The 18,874-nt window shown below is 39.4% G+C and overlaps 1 protein-coding gene across 2 annotated transcripts in view; it reads left to right on the forward strand.

Annotated features, from left to right (window-relative positions):
- LOC108719749 (neural-cadherin) overlaps positions 1-18,874 on the forward strand; it is a 61,752-nt gene that overhangs the window by 26,139 nt on the left and 16,739 nt on the right. For both annotated transcript variants that reach the window (XM_041567944.1, XM_041567945.1), the window contains exons 12-23: positions 851-1,018; positions 2,528-2,777; positions 3,192-3,319; positions 4,265-4,451; positions 5,095-5,238; positions 7,508-7,791; positions 8,223-9,840; positions 10,778-10,868; positions 13,120-13,304; positions 13,516-13,748; positions 15,962-16,239; positions 17,504-17,718. In XM_041567944.1, the coding sequence (XP_041423878.1) occupies positions 851-1,018; positions 2,528-2,777; positions 3,192-3,319; positions 4,265-4,451; positions 5,095-5,238; positions 7,508-7,791; positions 8,223-9,840; positions 10,778-10,868; positions 13,120-13,304; positions 13,516-13,748; positions 15,962-16,239; positions 17,504-17,718 (3,781 nt within the window). The remainder of the gene's footprint in view (positions 1-850; positions 1,019-2,527; positions 2,778-3,191; positions 3,320-4,264; positions 4,452-5,094; positions 5,239-7,507; positions 7,792-8,222; positions 9,841-10,777; positions 10,869-13,119; positions 13,305-13,515; positions 13,749-15,961; positions 16,240-17,503; positions 17,719-18,874) is intronic.

The following is an 18,874-nucleotide window of genomic DNA, read 5'->3' on the forward strand; positions in this document are numbered from 1 at the left end:
TACACAGGCACCTGTTTATTCGTTTGGTGAGTGCTAATTAGGGTTGCCACCTTTTCTGGACAAAAATACCGGCCTTTCTATATACTTATCTTTTTTCCCTATTAATAACATTGGGATCAACCATCATTTTTGCCGGCCAGGTCAGTAAAATACCGGCCAGGTGACAACCCTAGTGCTAACCAATTGCATTGCTCTAATGCCTAAATGCCAAATAGCCAATTAATATAAACAGATGATAACTGAGTAGGAACAACAAGAAGCACCACTGCAACAAGTTACAGCTAATGAGCAGTTGTTTTTGATTAGGTTTATTGTGTTAGAACAGGGATCCCCCAACCTGTTTCACCCATGATCCACATTCAAATTAGGGTTGCCACCTGGCCGGTATTTTACAGGCCTGGTCGGTAAAAACGATGGTTGATCCCAATGTTATTAATTGAAAAAAGATAAATATATAGGAAGGCTGGTATCTTTTTCCAGAAAAGGTGGCAACCCTAATTCAAATGTAAAAAGAGTTGGGGCAACACAACCATGAAAAAAGTGCCTGGGGGTTCATTTCATGGGCTGTGATTGGCTATTGGTAGGCTCTATGTGGACTGGCAGACTATAGGAGACTCTGTTTGGCAAGACACATGGTTTTTATACAACCAAAGCTTGTCTCTAAGCCTGGAATTAAAAAAAAAAAAAAAGCACCTGATTTGATTCCACTGGGAGCAACATTCAAGGGGTTGGTGAGCAACATGTTGTACATGAGCCACAGGTTGGATCACTGTGTTATGATTGGTTGCTGTGGGTCAATACATTGGTGTAATGTAAACAATATCTAATGTCTCTGATTTATACCTCTCAGACCTCACTTATTACTCGGCACATTGTAGCCACAGATGGGGGGAATCGGAGTAGCAGTGTGGAGCTCACAGTTACCATCACTAATGTATTCAATCAGCCTCCGCAGTGGGAGCAATCCAGATACTGGGTGTCTGTGCCTGAGAATGTGACTCGTGATACCAAGATTGTGGTATGTACTGTGCTGATATATTGTACATGTGGCTCTGGGCTTTATGCCAACAAACCCTTTGGTGATTGTCCTGAACTGTGAATATGCAAGTTAGGGATCAGCATTTAACCATCTTCAGTTTCAACACACTTTTCAGTTAATATGACAATTGTAGAAGAGCTGTCCTTGTAATCCAGACCATGGATTCGTTGTCGAAAAAGTTGGTGTTAGGATAATTAAATGAATAAATGCTAAAGACTTTTTTGCCTGACCTGTCTTCATCATGGCATTGCTCAAAACGTAATCACTTATATATCAATACATATATATATATATATATATATATATATATATATAACATAAAGCAGGATGCGGCACTCACAGGGACTTGATTCAAAAACAAAAAATCCTTATTGGACTCAGCGTTTCGATCCCCCACAGGAATCTACGTCAGGAGAAATACCGCAAACAATCAGAAAGACCACCACCCCCCAGAATATAAACCCACAGATCAAATTTAGCGCTGTAGGTTTATATTGTATATATATATATTTTTTTTTTTTTTACATTTACATTTATATTTTGCATCAAGTCCCTGTGAGTGCCGCATCCTGTTTTATGTTCTATATATCCTTTATACTGGCACCCGGGCAATAACCAATATATTAGGGATGCACTGAATTCACTATTTTGGATTTGGCCGAACCCCCAAATCCTTTGCCAAAGATTCATCCAAATTCCGAACCGAATCCGAATCCTAATTTGCATATGCAAATAAGGGGTGGGAAGGGGAAAACATTTTTTACTTCCTTGTTTTGTGACAAAAAGTCACGTGGTTTCCCTCGCCGCCCCTAATTTGCATATGCAAATTTGGATTCAGTTCGGCCGGGCAGAAAGATTCGGCCAAATCCGAATCCTGCTGAAAAAGGCTGAATACTGATTCATCCCTAGAATATATATATATATATATATATATATATATATATATATATATATATATATATATATATATATATATATATATATATATATATATATATATATATATATATATATATATATATATATATAATATGTAATATCAGACAGTGCCTGCACTTGGTCATAGACGAAGCCAGAGGTGCACGACCAAGTTTGTAGCAATATTGAAAAGAAGGTCAGCACACTCTGTATGTTCAAGGTGAAAAAGTGTTGATTTATTCACACATCAACATATATATATATATATATATATAATGGTCTTAGATGAAGACTAAAAGGCTGGCCTGTAAGTTGAATTAAATAAAGTAATATTTAAAGGTTCCTGGTGTGCACCTGTTCTTCTACAAATTCTATATATTCTATATATATATCTATATATACAATTTATTTAGTTCATTTTTAGTTCACAGCACCATTATTATTATTTATATCATTAATTAATTAATTGATTAATTAAGTGTTTAACCTATATTATATTATTGAGGAGGATTATGGATTGTGCAGTCCTTTGACTTAGTAAATAATTGTAAAACGGTTTCTCCACTGCAGACTGTCAAGGCTGTTTCTCTACGTGGTGACCCGAGAGTTACGTACAATTTGGAGGATGGCCTTGTACCAGAGACCAACAATCCAATTCGTTTCTACCTCAAACCCAACAGGTCAGATGGTTCAGCTTCAGTGCTGGTGTCTGAACCTCTTGACTATGAGGCAACACAGTTCTTCACTTTAAAAATAAGGGCCCAGAATGTGGCTCCAGTACCTTTAGCATCTTTTACTATTGTCTATGTCAATGTTACAGGTAAGGAAACTCTAATGGAGTGAACTCTAAATATGATAAAGGTATGAGACCTGTTATCCAGAAAGCTGGACGCTGGAATTTTCCGGATAAAGGATCTTTCTGTAATTTGAATCTCCATAACTAAAGTCTACTAAAAGATAATTTCAAAATTAAGTAAAACCAAAAAGGATTGTTTCATCTCCAATAAGGATTAATTGTATCTTAGTTGGGGTCAAGTACAATGAACCATTTTATTATTACAGAGAAAAAGGAAATCATTTTTAAAAATGTGAATCAAAATAATTTCCCCATAAGTTTATGGGAAATGGGCATTCCGTAATCTAGAGCTTTCTGGATAACAGGTTTCCAGATAACAATCCAATACCTGTATATGGAATTGTTCTCTAATTATTCTTACATGGTTTGCTGTTGCAGATGTCAATGACAATGTTCCATTCTTCACTTCCTCTGCGTATGATGTGACTTTACCTGAAGGGGCAGAAATTGGTACCTCAGTGGCACAGATTTCAGCTATTGATTTAGACTCTGGTCTCCATGGAAAGGTTTGTATGTCCCCATGCAAATAAAAATATGTACCTTGTACTTTCAAGTTAACTTTTAGGGGCAGATTTATCAAGGGTCGAAGTGAAAATTTCAAGCTAATTTTTGTGTACTTTGACTTGGGAATAGTCCAAATTCGATTTGAATTTGAAAAAAAAATCGAAAATTCAAATATCAAAATTTATCATGTACTGTCTCTTTAAAAATTTGACTTCGACCATTCGAAAACCTGCTGAATTGCTGTTTTAGCCTATGGGGGACTCCTATATCCTATGCGGAGTCAATTGGTGGACTTTCAAAAATCAAAGAATGCGCTATTACTTTGAATCTTATTGTTTCTAATTCGAACGAATACAGACTATTCACCCGCAAAAAAAACTTCGATTTTTGGTTGGTCTTTTTAAATTCAAAATTAGACCCTTGATAAATCTACCCCTTAATATGATATAGAGAATAATATTCTGAGACAATTTGCAGTTGGAGTTCGTTATTTGTGGTCTTTGGGTTATTTAACTTTTTATTCAGAACCTCTCCAGTTTGCCATTTCAGCAATCTGGTTGCTAGGGTCCAAATTACCTAGCAACCATGCATTGATTTGAATAAAATACAGGTATATGAGTATGTGAGTGTCTGAACCGAAAGGGTAGTCATAAAAAGTAGCAATAACAATAAATTTGTAGCCTTACAGAGCATTTGTTTTTTAGATGGGGACAGTGACCCCATTTGAAAGCTGGCAAGAGTTGGAAAAAGGAGGCAAATAGTTCAAAAACTATAAAAAAAAATAATGAAGACCAATTGACAAGTTGCTTAGAATTAGCCATTCTATAATATATTAAAATGTAACTTAAAGGTGAAACCACCCTTTCATTTTTGGTGTTCTTCTTGTGTCTGTATGGCCAGCACATTAATGTTGTGGCTTTGTTTTCTCTTATCTGTGCCCTGTACAGGTTACATATGTCATATTGAATGATGGAATTGAAGACCACAAGTGTTTTTCAATTGATTCAGAGAGTGGGGTTATCTATACAAGGTCAACATTTGATAGAGAGAAGCAGGCATCTTACTTAATTGAAGTCCAGTCTCGGGACTCCTCAGAATCAGCAAGGCCAGAAATGCAAGGCCAACCCAACTCAGGTATGCTTGTAAAGTAAATCAGTTCGGAGTGGCCGGAATCATATGAAATGACCAGCATTGTCTATAAGACATATTGATACTGATACCTATTGAATGGCACATGGCCTTTGATGAATCTGGTTTGCCCATCCAATCATATAAATAATATTTGATGAGGTTTTCTCAGCAAGGGTCAAATAACTGTTTTTTTCTGCTTTGTTTTTAAGGCACCTGTTGCCAAAATATATAATCCCCAATCCAAGGTGTGGGCTAATAGAGCCCACTCTGTGGTTGGGGCAACAGTATATTTTTTTCTAAATGCTCCCTAGACCACCTGCACCAGAAGGGAGCTGCCGGTTTGAGTGGCCATGTTGGGGCACATGCATGCGTATGATAATCGAATGCCGCAATTTGCTCATTGCGTATGCGTGATATCAGAAGCGTGTTATTCACATGCGCTCTGACTGTCATAGCAACTCGCACCATGAGCTCTCTCCCGGTCCTACCGCTGGCTGGGCCCCCGGAGTGTGAGCTCTATTAGCCCATACCTTTGGTTGGGGATAATATATTTTAGCAACAGGTGCCCTTTAACAACCCCTAAATTGGCATAGGCCTCTGATTTGTACCTGTTATAAATGAATAAATTGCTCTGTCTTCTCCCCAGATACGGCCTATGTAAGGATATTTGTCAGTGATATCAATGACAACGCTCCCATATTCCCAATGCAGAGATATGAGACCAGTGTGGAAGAAGATAAAGATGTGGGTTATGTGGTTATAACCGTAAATGCTTGTGATGAAGATGAAGGTACATATACTTTCATTGTAAGTTCTTTGAAGAAAGGATCCCTTTACTAACAATATCCAGTTTTTTATGGATTGCAGAACTATGAATTATGTCCTCACATGAACAAAGCTTGATGAATCAAGAATCAGTTATTTTGTTGGTCTAAATCAGGAGGTGTCTAAAAGGTAGACCGGGATCTAGCAGTAGACCTTTAGCTGGTGATCAGTAGATCTCAAGACACTGTCTAAAACAGCTTGTCTATATCACCCTCCTGTTTCATGCTTTTCATGCAGATATTTATTATGTTAAGGTTACATAAGAAATAGTTGTTTTTTAAAAATAGTATTATAAATTCTCTTCTAAATCAATATAATATTTGAGTAATATTTTCAATGGAACAGAATGCTAACAATGAAATTATGGATGTAGATCATATTGGGACAACATCACTAAAAGTAGACCCCACGCTAGTAAAGTATAGGTACTCCTGGTCTAAATAGAGACTCGTGTCGTGCAAAGGTTTCTCTAGGCCCCCTCCTGTTCTGCCCCAAACACACATAAACCCAGTGACCAACATTTCTTCTCCTCACCCTTTCCTACATCCCACCATTCCTACTTGTGAAATTCCTTGATGGCTCTTAGCTCTTTGTGTCTGGGTACAATCACATCTCTGCGCATCCTCCAGCTTTCGCCATCCACCCCTTCAAGTTAAGACACTGAGATACAACTATGGTTGCAACCTTTTCTGGAAAAAAATATCTGACATTCTATAGTTTTATGATTATACTTATTAATAACGTTGGCAGCAAGCACCATTATTTACCGGCTGGGAGGCAACATTTGATATAGCACATCTACCTTTGCTAAAGACATTTAGTTCTTTCCATATGTAGGTATCATGAAAACCTTTATTGCTGGGCTTCTCATGTAGATGTACCTTGTTATACACCGTATATTTACTGAAGCATCTGGCACAACAAGCCACACCTGAACACCATCCACTTCAATGGAAAATTAGAAATGATAAATTTGTGTTATATATATAATAAGGGCTATTTTTGTCATGAGGTGAGGCAAACACCCCAATGACCACAAGTCATTTTAATATACGAAAACTTTCTAGTTCCACGCCTACAATTCAGAGAAGTGTGTAGAAGAACTCCCTGCACTAGTAGACCCACTTTATCTCCCCATCATGCCTGGCTGCATGGCAAGAGAAGTCATTAACTGAGAGGTGGGGTGCTAGGTAGACATATGGATGGCCAGGTTCTGCTGCTGGGTGGGAATAAACGGAAACTTACAAAAAATACCATTCTTTATTTATGCATGAGAACTTGAGATGTTAGGATGATCCAATTTTTATTTGATCCGTGCTCCAATGATTTGATCACAAATCATAGGATCATAGGCTCAGCCTATGCAGATCCCCTGGGAAAGGACCATGAATTTATTTTCCAAACTATCCAATTAGGCCCCTTATATATAACTTCATATGCTGCCCACTCTAAAGGGGCAAATTCTGTAGTTAAATCAACCCTTGTATAGTCAGTTTAAGGCATTCTTTGTTGACTGCATTAATAGGAGCACAATTTATATGACCGTTTTGTTATTATACTCTATTGAGTATACAATTCCTCTGGCAAGCAATTTACACTTAAAGGGATCCTGTCATCGGAAAACATGTTTTTTTCAAAACGCATCAGTTAATAGTGCTACTCCAGCAGAATTCTGCACTGAAATCCAATTCTCAAAAGAGCAAACAAATTTTTTTATATTCAATTTTGAGTGTTGTTCTTATATCTACCAGGCAGCTGTTATCTTGTGTTAGGGAGCTGTTATCTGGTTACCTTCCCATTGTTCTTTTGTTTGGCTGCTGGGGGGGCTGAAGGGAGGGTGGTGATATCACTCCAACTTGCAGTACAGCAGTAAAGAGTGATTGAAGTTTATCAGAGCACAAGTCACATGACTTGGGGCAACTGGGAAATAGACAATATGTCTAACCCCATGTCAGATTTCAAAATTGAATATAAAAAAATCTGTTTGCTCTTTTGAGAAATGGATTTCAGTGTAGAATTCTGCTGGAGCAGCACTATTAACTGATTCATTTTGAAAAAATTTTTTTTTCCTATGACAGTATCCCTTTAACTATAACTGCCAGAGAAAGAAGCAAACAGCAGTAACCACCCCTCGTTATTAACTGTGTATAAATAAATGGAAACAGTCGCTGATAATATTGTTTCAATTACATTTTCACCATGACAGAATGATAACCAGTTGTCATGAATTACAGGAGCAAATGCAAAACTCAGATATCAGATTACAAATGGAAATTCCAAGGGAATATTTGATGTCGACCAAGAGATCGGAGCAATCTTTATCACTCAAGCTCTAAACTATGAACAGGACACACATTTCGAGCTGAGGCTGGTGGCTTCTGACGGCAAGTGGGAAAACCATACTCTTGTTGTTATCAATGTCATTAACTTGAACGATGAAGTTCCAGTTTTCTCACAGACTGAATTCCATGGCAGCGTTCTTGAAGAGTTAACTGATCTCCCAATGTTTGTGCTACAGGTAACAAGTTATTTTCTCTTATTACGGCTCTTTTCAAGCAAACCTGTTATTATGCAACATGTATCACTTCTGTATTAGGCTCCTATACCAGTCTGAAGGTAATGCAGAGCTTTAACAGTAAAGATGGATGCCAACAAAGTTGTCACTTGCAGTTTCAAATCATGTTGGAACCTTTTTGTAGTCCCTGAGTGGGGACATCAATGACTATGACAATTGTACTAATCAGGACTCAAATGTGTCCACTAGCATCCAGAAAACAATAAAGCAGAAGGCAACATAACATGTGGATCTACAGGAGACAACTTGAGGCATAGATCTTCTCTGAGCTGGTACAGTGAGTCCTGTGTATAAGATACATTTCTGGCCTAAACAATTGTTGAGAACTGCAGTTATGCATTTTTACTGACCATCTTTCTGGTATTGGACAACAGGTTTCAGCATCTGATCCTGACCAAGAAGCAGATCAGAGCGCTCTACGATACTCTTTGCATGGACAAGGGGCCAACAGTGAATTTATTATTGACCAATTCCATGGTAAAATATATGTCCAGAAAAAACTAGACCGGGAGCAACGAGCAACATGGCGTTTTCTTGTTCTTGCTACTGATGAAAGTGGAGAAGGCCTTACGGGATTCGCTGACGTCATTATTGATGTAAAAGATGTGAATGATAATGTACCAACATTCTTATGTACGACTGATGGCTGTTTCATGGGAAATATACCAGAAAATTCTCCTGCAGACACTACAGTCATGGAGATGACAGCATTTGATCTGGATGATCCAAAGTCCGGGCGGAATGCAATCCTTACATACAGAATTGTGCAAAATGTACAGAATGAGATCAACCTCAACTTGTTCGCTATTCACCCATCAACTGGTTCCATTTATACTGTCCTGGGCTCACTTGACAGGGAGAAAGATGATAAATATTTGATTGTGGTTGAGGCAAAAGATGGAGGAGGGCTTGCAGGCACAGGCACTGCCACCATACTCATTTTAGATATTAATGATCACGCTCCTGTCTTTACTCAAAATGTTTATACAGCCATGATTCCAGAAAACGTTGCCATTAATAGCGAGGTGACAGTCCTTTATGCCTGGGACTTGGATGAAGGAGAAAATGCTATGATGACATTTAGCATAATTGGAGGAGATGATGACCGAAAGTTCTTTATAGAGACAGATAAAATTCACAAACGAGGTATCATCCGGCTGCGGAAAAAGATGGATTATGAAAGGACCTATGAACGGTCCTTTAACTTGACCATAAAAGTCGAAGACACGGATTTCTATAGCATTGCTTACTGTGTCGTTCAGGTTGAAGACTCAAATGATAACGCACCAGTTTTCTACCCAGCTCTTTTTGGAGCTATAGCCCTTCCAGAGGATGTTTCAGTTGGCACCGCCGTAGTTCAGTTATCAGCAATTGATTTAGATTCTGGTCTGAATGGAAAGTTTTCCTATCGCATTCTGAATTCTTCTGACACTGGAGGTCTTTTCTCTGTTGCCAGCGATGGTTGGGTTGTAGTGGTCGGTCACTTAGATAGAGAAACATCTGCTGAACATAACTTGGTGATACTTGCCACTGATCTAGGAGAGCCAGCGCTCACTGGGAGTACCAGTGTCCTAATCACCGTTAAGGATGTGAATGACAACGCACCAGAGTTTGAAGCCCAGTATAACCCCATGATTTGGGAAAATACACAAAGCCCACATATCTTACAAATGAACAAGACCTCAACATTGTTACATGCAAGAGACAATGACACGGCCGTTAACGGGGCACCGTTTTCTTTCTGTTTACTGAAAGATCCATTTAATGTCCATGATTTCAGTCTACAGGATCTTCACAATGGAAGTGCAATGATCACTGTTCTTCGTAGTTTTGACAGGGAAGTGCACCAGGTATTTTATTTACCGATTTTAATAACTGATAGTGGGAATCCCCCTCTGTCCTCCACCAACACGCTGACCATTCTAGTTGGAGACATAAATGACCATCCTCATTCCTCAGGACACTTGGACTGTACAGTCTACAGCTACAAAGGTAACAATCTCAGTTCTTGGATGTTTCTTGTAGCAGCAAAAAAAAAATTAAAAACCCTTTGATTGTTAATGTTTCTAATTCAGTGCTTTATAAACAGGGCCCTAAATTGAAATTATCATTGGAAGGGACTTTGGCAGGTTCTCTTTTAATAAAGTTTGTAATTGCTTTTCTCCCACCGTTCGAGAGAAATCATGCAAAGGGAGGGGTTTTTTTTCAACATTCAAGTTATATTATCTTACTTTTTTTTAAACATTAGTAAAAATGAATAGATCATATTTAAAAAAAATCCTTGGCTTCATTTGTACTGTAAGCTCTTAAAGGTACAGGTATGGGACCTGTTATCAAGAATGCTTGGTGGTTTTCTGGATAAGGGATCTGTCTGTAATTTGGATCAAGTCTACTACAAAATCATGTAAACATTAAATAAACCCAATAGGCTGATTTTGCTTCCAATAAGGATTAATTATATCTTAGCTTGGATAAAAGTAAATCATTTTTAAATATTTGGATTATTCGATTATAATGGAGTCTATGGAAGACAACCTTTCTGTAATTCTGAGAATCTGGATAACGGATTTCTGGATAACCGATCCCATACCTGTATATCAGTATGGCCTTTTGGAAAGTTTTATAGCATATTGAACTGTGTAGCTAAACTGCCATAATATTTACTGGTTTATTACTTATTTTTCATTGCGGCTTTTTTCACTGATTATTTTTTATAAGGAAAAAACCTATTGGGGCTTTTAAAAGTATTTTAGACCCCTTATGCTAAGCATACTGGGTAATAGACCTCTGCTCTGTATAAGCAGTTGTGAGCCCTGCAAAATGCTTATATACAAAATATGCCTTAAAAAGTAATTTCTGATCAGAAAGGCTTTGGAGGATATGCCTGATTTCAATATTGTTAAAGTAAAAGCGATTAATTTTGTTGTAGGTATCCTTCAAACACTCACGCTTGGCAAAGTTCCAGCTCCAGACTTAGATGATTGGGATCAGAAAATGTATTATATTGAAGGGAAATCAAGGTAACTGTCAACTCATTCAGATTTATTTACATGTTATTTAAACAAAAGCTGGTCATACACCCACTGATAATATCTTGCAAAACAAGGGGTTGATTTATTAAGCCGAAACTTAACACCAAAAACTTAAAATGCTTTAAAGGGCATGTAAAGGCGAAAAAATAAAATCCCATTTTTACTTTCTTTAATGAAAAAGAAACCTATCTCCAATATACTTTAATTAAAAAATGTGAACCGTTTTTATAAGAAACCTGACTGTATGCAGTGAAATTCTCCCTTCATTTACTGCTGTGGATAGGAATTGTCAGACGGTCCCTAACTGCTGAGCAGGGAAACAATCATATTTATGAACAGCAGGGGGAGCCCCCGCCTTACTTCCCAGCCATGCAGAACTCAAGCAGCTTTGTTTATGATGATCCCTAAGCAGCCCAGACCACACTGAGCATGTGCACAGTCTTAGTCTTGCAAAGATGTTTAACAAAGTTACAAGATGGTGACCCCCTGTAGCCAACTTTGAAAGCATAAATTATTTGTTTGATTAGGCTTGTGGTGCAGTAAGTTCATGTTTATATTTAGTTTACAAAATACAGCATTTCTAGCCTTATTCTATTTTAGACTTTACATGGTCTTTAAACGAATGACAATATAATGTAGTGTTGCCCTGCACTGGTAAAACTGATGTGTTTGCTTCAGAAACTCTACTATAGTTTATATAAACAAGCTGCTGTGTAGCCATGGGGGCAGCCATTTAAGCACAGGATACACAGTCAGGTAAGTACTGAAGAATCCCATTGTATACTACAGAGCTTCAGTAATGCTTGAAGCACACACACCAGTTTTACCAGTGCAGTGTAACACTACATTAAAACCCTTTTTTAGTGTAACTGTTACTTAAAGGGATACTGTCATGGGAAAAAAAAAATCAAAATGAATCAGTTAATAGTGCTGCTCCAGCAGAAGTCTGGACTGAAATCCATTTCTCAAAAGAGCAAACAGATTTTTTTTATATTCAATATTGAAATCTGACATGGGGCTAGACATATTGTCAATTTCCCAGCTGCCCCAAGTCATGTGACTTGTGCTCTGATAAACTTCAATCACTCTTTACTGCTGTACTGCAAGTTGGAGTGATATCACCCCTCCCCCCCCCAGCAGCCTAACAACAGAACAATGGGAAGGTAACCAGATAGCAGCTCCCTAACACAAGATAACAGCTGCCTGGTAGATCTAAGAACAACACCCCATAGTAAAATCCCATGTTCCACTGAGACTCCAGTTACATTGACCAGGGGCAGCTGGGAAATTGACAATATGTCTAGCCCCATGTCAGATTTCAAAATTGAATATAAAAAAATCTGTTTGCTCTTTTGAGAATTTCTCAAAAGAGCAAACAGATTTTTTTATATTCAATTTTGAAATCTGACATGGGGCTAGACATATTGTCAATTTCCCAGCTGCCCCTGGTCAATGTCACTGGATTTCAGTGCAGAATTCAGCTGGAGTACCAATATTAACTGATGTGTTTTGAAAAAAACATGTTTTCTGATGAAAGGATCCCTTTAAAGACGCATCACATGTTGTCTTGAATGGCAATACTACTTGACCCAGCTCTATTAATGGGTGAATCTTAGCTAATGCTGTCTAGTGTGGATGACTCAGGGACACTGACTTATGCGTTCTTGAGAACCCCCCCCCCCCCAATTTTCTAGGCGATCTAGTACTCTACACTAGCATTTCCAATTCAAATATAAAAAAAACTTAGAATGGCAAGGATGTTTGCAGCACCATGATTCACCCATACAGACAATATTAAAATCATAAAATCATGTGCCCTACCCAATATCAGAGAACATACCAATTAGCATATTTTTTTCATTATATACTCATTAACTTAAGAACACACTGTACCTTAAGAAGGCAAGTGGGAAGACAAGATTCTGATGCTCCTGCCTCTGCACCTGAGTAATTATAGTGTGATATTCTCTTGAGTTGGCAATGGCTTTAAGTGGAAATGTTATGTAATATTCCATGTATTATGTAGCTGGTAGTAAGTTAAATCATTCTGATTAACTCAATTACATGCATCTTTGAGCTCCAGGTTGTCGCACCATCTGCTTTACTTAGTACTTGCTATATCAGCACCCTGGGTTTCATAATGTAAATATAGTCAATGTGGCGCCAATTCTAAAATCTCTTTGTGACATTTTGATCCATGGCTCTGATCCCCTTCCCATCACTCTCCCTTCTGTCCTAGAGTCTTCTCCCTTAATGAAGCCACGGGGCTGCTGACTATGAAAGAGGGAGCCCTGCCTGGTGTCTATAAGCTAAGAGTAAAAGTGTCCGATGGAATCTGGCCAGATGTGATATCAACTGTAAAGATTGTAGTACATGATATCACAGAAGAAGCTGCTCTGAATGCTGTAGCTGTAAGAATATCAGGTGAGGAGATTGAAGACCTGTCATGTGAATTGACACACAGTATATTAGTCTATGGCAGGCATCTACACCCTTCAACCTTTGATCTCCTGCCCCCAAATTCTAGAGGTTGTAGTTCAACTGTTGGGTTAGAGGTTGTGTACAACGGTTTTGTGATGAATGCGGGAATTGCATCAAACCTGATTCATCCATGTTATTTATTTTGTATTTCCAGGCTTGACTGCAGAAGACTTTGTCCTGCGGCCACCAGATAAAATCAGTAAATATGAGCTGATGAAGTATTTACTCTCGGAAATCCTTCAAGCCCAGCCGGACAACATTCATATATTTAGTGTGTTGAACACCCCAGGTCTTTCGGGCTGTACGGACATTTGGTTTGCAGTGTCTGGGGACACCAGTCATCAAGCAGAGAAACTGAATGGGATTGTGGCTTCATCTAGAGAGAAGGTGTTATATGTGTTTTAAATGCTCCCAACAGCAAAATCTTTAGTGCTGCCCTGGACTCCCTTGCTTCCCACGCTCCTTCAAGGACCATTTTGTGCTCAGGGCCCCAGTAATTCATAACAAGGTGACAGATACAGAAAATATTACTGCTATCAGCCATTGGTCATAGTTCAAACAGTATCTAGAACAGCAAATACGTTTTTAATCTTACCCTACTTGACCTTCTGCCTGAGCTTTCAGAGACCATACTCCCCTAATATCTTTCCTTGTCACTGCTCCAGGCTCTACTAGGGAGACCTGCCTCACAATTTTGCAACCATTGCCTTAGACCAGTGATCCCCAACCAGTGGCTCGTGAGCAACATGTTACTCTCCAACCCCTTGGATGTTGCTGTCAGTGGGCTCAAAGCAGATGCTTATGTTTGAATTCCAGGCTTGGAGGCAAGTTTTGGTTGTATAAAAACCAGGTGTACTGTCAAACAGAGTCTCCTGTAGCTCACAGTCCAAAAAGGGGCTACCAATAGCCAATCACAGCCCTTACTTGACATCCCCAGGGTCTCCTTCATGCTTGCGTTGCTCCACAACTCTTTTTACATTTGAATGTGGCTCATAAGTAAATAAGGTTTCCATAGATCTTGAGCAGATGGGTGTGTTTTTATGTTGTAAGGGAGCAAAAGTCTTATTCATTTGTACAGTTCCTTTGATGTGTCCATGGCACTTGCCTGTGTTCAATGTTCCCTCTAAGGTGTGTGCTCATGCATGCAAACACATATTTTGAGGCCAGCAAAGTAGCATAGGTAGTTCTATATGGTGAGAGCATGATTTCTTGAACAAGCATTGTAGATATCTGGGTTTTAGATTTAAGCCATATAAGTGGTTATTATAAAAAGAACAAAGATTACAGAACATAACACTAATATCGAACTGCTATGTTGACAAATTTTTGGAACTTCGCCGATCAACGGGTGCTGGTGTAAATTCGCTAGTGAAGGAGATAGAATCTAGCGTTAGTTTGCACTCTTACACCTGGCGAATTTGCGCTCTGGCGAATGGACGTAACGCCACAAAGATGCACTATTTTACTAAACGTTCCATGTTCTGCCCGACTTGCCTTCGCCAGCTCAGACCAGGCGTAGTGCAAATGAGTGTATAGGGCTTCCTCAATATTTTGTTGAAAATTTTTCCAAGTCCCAAAAACGCTGGCGTCTTTTCCCTATTTTAGGGTGATAGGCTTCAAAAGTCTGTACCTGGGCTCCCCCATACATGTCCTAACATATGGCACATAAACTATACACTGAGCTCATGTGTAGGGCAATAAAACAAATCTATTTTCTTTTATTAAGGTTCCCTGGGCTTGTGTAATGTAATGTATTTGACGCAACATATACGTCCATTAAACATTGACTTCCCGCTGTATTTAAATTAGCCAACACTAGCACAACTTCGCTCTGCTTGCCGAATTAACTCTAGTGCAACTTCGCCAGCGTTCGGCGCCCTGGACGCAACTTCGCATGGCAGAAGTGTTGCGCTGCCTGCGAAGCCATCGCTGGCGAATTTTCAGCGCTTAGTAAATTTCCCCCATAGTTTCAGAAACCACAGCACCGATATCATTCTGGACACTGTGCTGACATAGTACATGCACCTTATTTGGCTATTGTACTGAGACTGTGAGTCTGGCCCTTAGATGGAAATAGTTATGCTAAAACAAGAATGATGATTGGATGCCACCGCCATGGAAGAAGAAATGGTTAAATTGTAGCATTGCTAATTGTTCCCTCCATGTCCTCGAGCTTTCAGGACGTATGAGCTATTATTTAATACCCTGTATTGTAATACTCTGTATTAATCTATACCTCAAATAAAGCTGGCTGGTCAATATCCTGAGTGAATCTGAATGGTTCAAGTCAGGCCCAGGGGGAACTTCGGCTCTATTTGAGTAAGTATTTATTTAAATCCAAGAGAGACTTACTCATTGTGGGTGAGAATCACATCCCTAGTAGAGAATCATATGGGTAGACGAGCAACAACATATAAGAATATATTTATATAATCATTTATATCTGATTTTATATTATACTATACAAAATTAAACACAGCATTTATGGGGGAGACCATTTAAATAGGACAAGCATAACATGACTTTGGTATTTTTTCAACCCATTCTGTGTAATTTTCCCCTTCTGGATGGATCTTCAGATGATTTGTATTTTTTCACAGATAGAATCCACATTGGATGTCCAGGTGACACAGATTGGCGAATATGAATGTGAAAATGCTAAGTGCAGTCACAAGTCTGGATGTTTAGTAAGAAGCTCATACAAACAAGCAACCACCATGATAACAGCAGGAAGTGTCTCCTTTGGTTCAGTGACCATACTGACTAAATCTCAATGCTCCTGCCCTTCCCGAGAGCATCAGCACCTCTCCTGTTCCTCCTATGGAAGAAACCCCTGTCTAAATGGAGGCATCTGTGTTGACGACGACCTGGGCTACAGGTAAATTCTTCTCATATTCAAAAGTGGATGCCTTGGTTATATTCATACATTAATGGTAATGACTGCACAAGATAAAATGCATTGAAAAATTAATTCATCATGTTTTTGGCACTTTGCCATTTGCCAGAACTCAGATGTGGTCATTCACCACTGATTAGGGTTGGACCGGCCCACTCAGATACTGGTAGAATTCCCTTAGACTCATTGAAGCTCCTCTCGGGTGTTTTATGCTTATGGCCAGGGGAAACCGACAGTGGAGATGGGAGTATTATATTAGCTTTAATTACTGGGGAAACTGGGCATTGGCATAGGGGGGCATGTGTTTGGGAGTTTGGCATTGGCATGGCAGGGAGTGAGCTCTTGGGGTAAGGTCCTCCAGTGCAGCTAGGGTTGCCAGGGTGCAGGGCCATGATGTCACTGGGCAGATCAGTGACATTGCGGGTGGTGCTATATCATGTGGACGGGGCTATGATGTGATCAGAGATTGGCTGATCACCATGTCATGTCAGGGGAGATCCAAAAAAAGGAAAACCAGCCATACTGTCTTGACCCGGGCAGCCCTTCTGAAAACCGGGCAGTTCGGGTCAGATCTGGACAGGTGGCAACCCTAAGCCCAACACTTCTGATAACCTCTATGTGCGTTTGCAATCAAAATACTGCTGCTTGCCATTGGTGGCTTCACATTGACTTGAAAGAAGCCAAGAGGACCATCATCGTTGCCAGCAGCTCCAGAAAAAAGCTTGTTTGCAGCTGTCAGCACGGTTTGCGCTACCTGGAGAGCAGGCGGCAGATTTGTGGTGAGGCCACAAAGGCGGCAAAGGTTTTAGGGGCAGCCACATTCTAAAGGGTAGATTTATCAAAGAGTTTGAGATCTCCACAGTCCACAGAGTGAAATTCCGCCTCTCTGCATTCATTTCTATGGCGTATTTATCAAATGGTGAACTTTCACTATCACCATTTGATAAATACACCTTTAAAAATCCCATAGAAATGAATGGAGAGAGGCGGTATTTCACTCCGCAGACTGTAGTGATCTCTAACGTCACTCTTTGATAAATCTACCCCTAAGTGCCAGTGCTCTGGCTCATGTGAGTGTTTGCTTGCAGAGGGGAAGGGGCGCAAGGACCCTTGTGGCCTAGAAGTACCCAGTGCCAAAATCCGGGCCTGGCAGGTTGTATAATTTTTCATCTGTAACAGAAGGCAAATGTGTTGGTAAGAGGCGTTGTACCTCTAATCCTTCTAATTACATTTTTATCTTCTATAGGTGTGAGTGCCCCTTGCCTTTCCATGGACCAGAATGCCAGCAAACCAAACACACCTTCATGGGGCAGGGTTATGCCTGGTTTCCCCCTATGGTTCTTTGTTATGAGAACCAAATCTCCTTGGATTTTATTACTGAGAAAGGAAACGGCCTTCTACTATTTAATGGCCCTATGTCACCCAGCAAGTATGGACAAACAGAGGACTTCATTGCTTTGGGTAAGGTTACAAACTCATTTCTATCTTTTTCTCTCTTTATAATACCCATCCTACAAACCATTTTCAACCATTAGCAGCTCTCTTGCAGAGTGTCAGTAACCCTAGGGTTAAGGGGGATGTAAACCTTTAAAGCAAAATTGCATTTGTAAAAAGATATTATCAAAAAATATGTACTGTTAAAGGAACAGTAACACCAAAAAATGTAAGTGGTTTAAAGTAATGAAAATATAATGTAGTGTTGCCCTGCACTGGTAAAACTGATGTGTTTACTTCAGAAACACTACTATAGTTCATATAAAAAAGCTGCTGTGGAGCAATGGCGGAAATTGAAAAAAGGCTATATGGCACAGGTTAACTAATGGATAACAGATAACACCATTAGACAGACAGAGCTTATCTGCTATCTGCTGTGTAACTTGAGCTTTTTCTCTTTTGAATGGCTGACCCCATGGCTACACAGCAGCTTATTTATATAAACAATAGTAGTGTTTCTTAAGCAAATACATCAGTTTTACCAGTGCAGGGCAACACTGCATTATATTTTCATTACTTTAAAACACTTTTATTTTTTGACAGTAGTTTTTTAATATAATGAATTTTGTAGCAACAGTGCCATCTGCTGGTTAGTCTTTTGATTGTGATCCAATCAGAAGAAGTTGTTAGAAGAAAGAAAAGGAACTGTTATGATGTTGCTCTGTTTAGCAAAGACATCAGAAACCTCAGATAACATAGAGCAACTCCAGAACTACCATTTCTTAAGGTGGCCATACACGGGCAGATTAAAGCTGCCGATATCGGTCCTTTAGACCAATTCGGCAGCTTATCTGCCTATGTGGGGGGGCCTTCCGAGGGGTCTTCACGATCGATATCAGGCCAAAAACCAGCCAGATATCGATCGGTCAAATTTTGTACGATCCAGGACCGTATCAGCTAGTTGATTTGGTCCTGTGACCCGTTGGAGCCCATTCTCAGTATTGTAATCCGATAGTTCAGCCCCAAGGCCGAACGTTCGGATTCATCCGATATCGCCCAGTCGTTTGTGGGCATATCAGGTTAAGATCCGCTCGGTTGTCGACCTTGCCAAATGAGCGGATCTTAAAGTGTATGGCCACCTTTACTTCTGATCCGCTCTGCTACCTGGATTACAGTCAGAAAA

The sequence above is a fragment of the Xenopus laevis genome, chromosome 6S (assembly GCF_017654675.1).
Source record: "Xenopus laevis strain J_2021 chromosome 6S, Xenopus_laevis_v10.1, whole genome shotgun sequence".
Lineage (NCBI taxonomy): Eukaryota > Metazoa > Chordata > Amphibia > Anura > Pipidae > Xenopus > Xenopus laevis.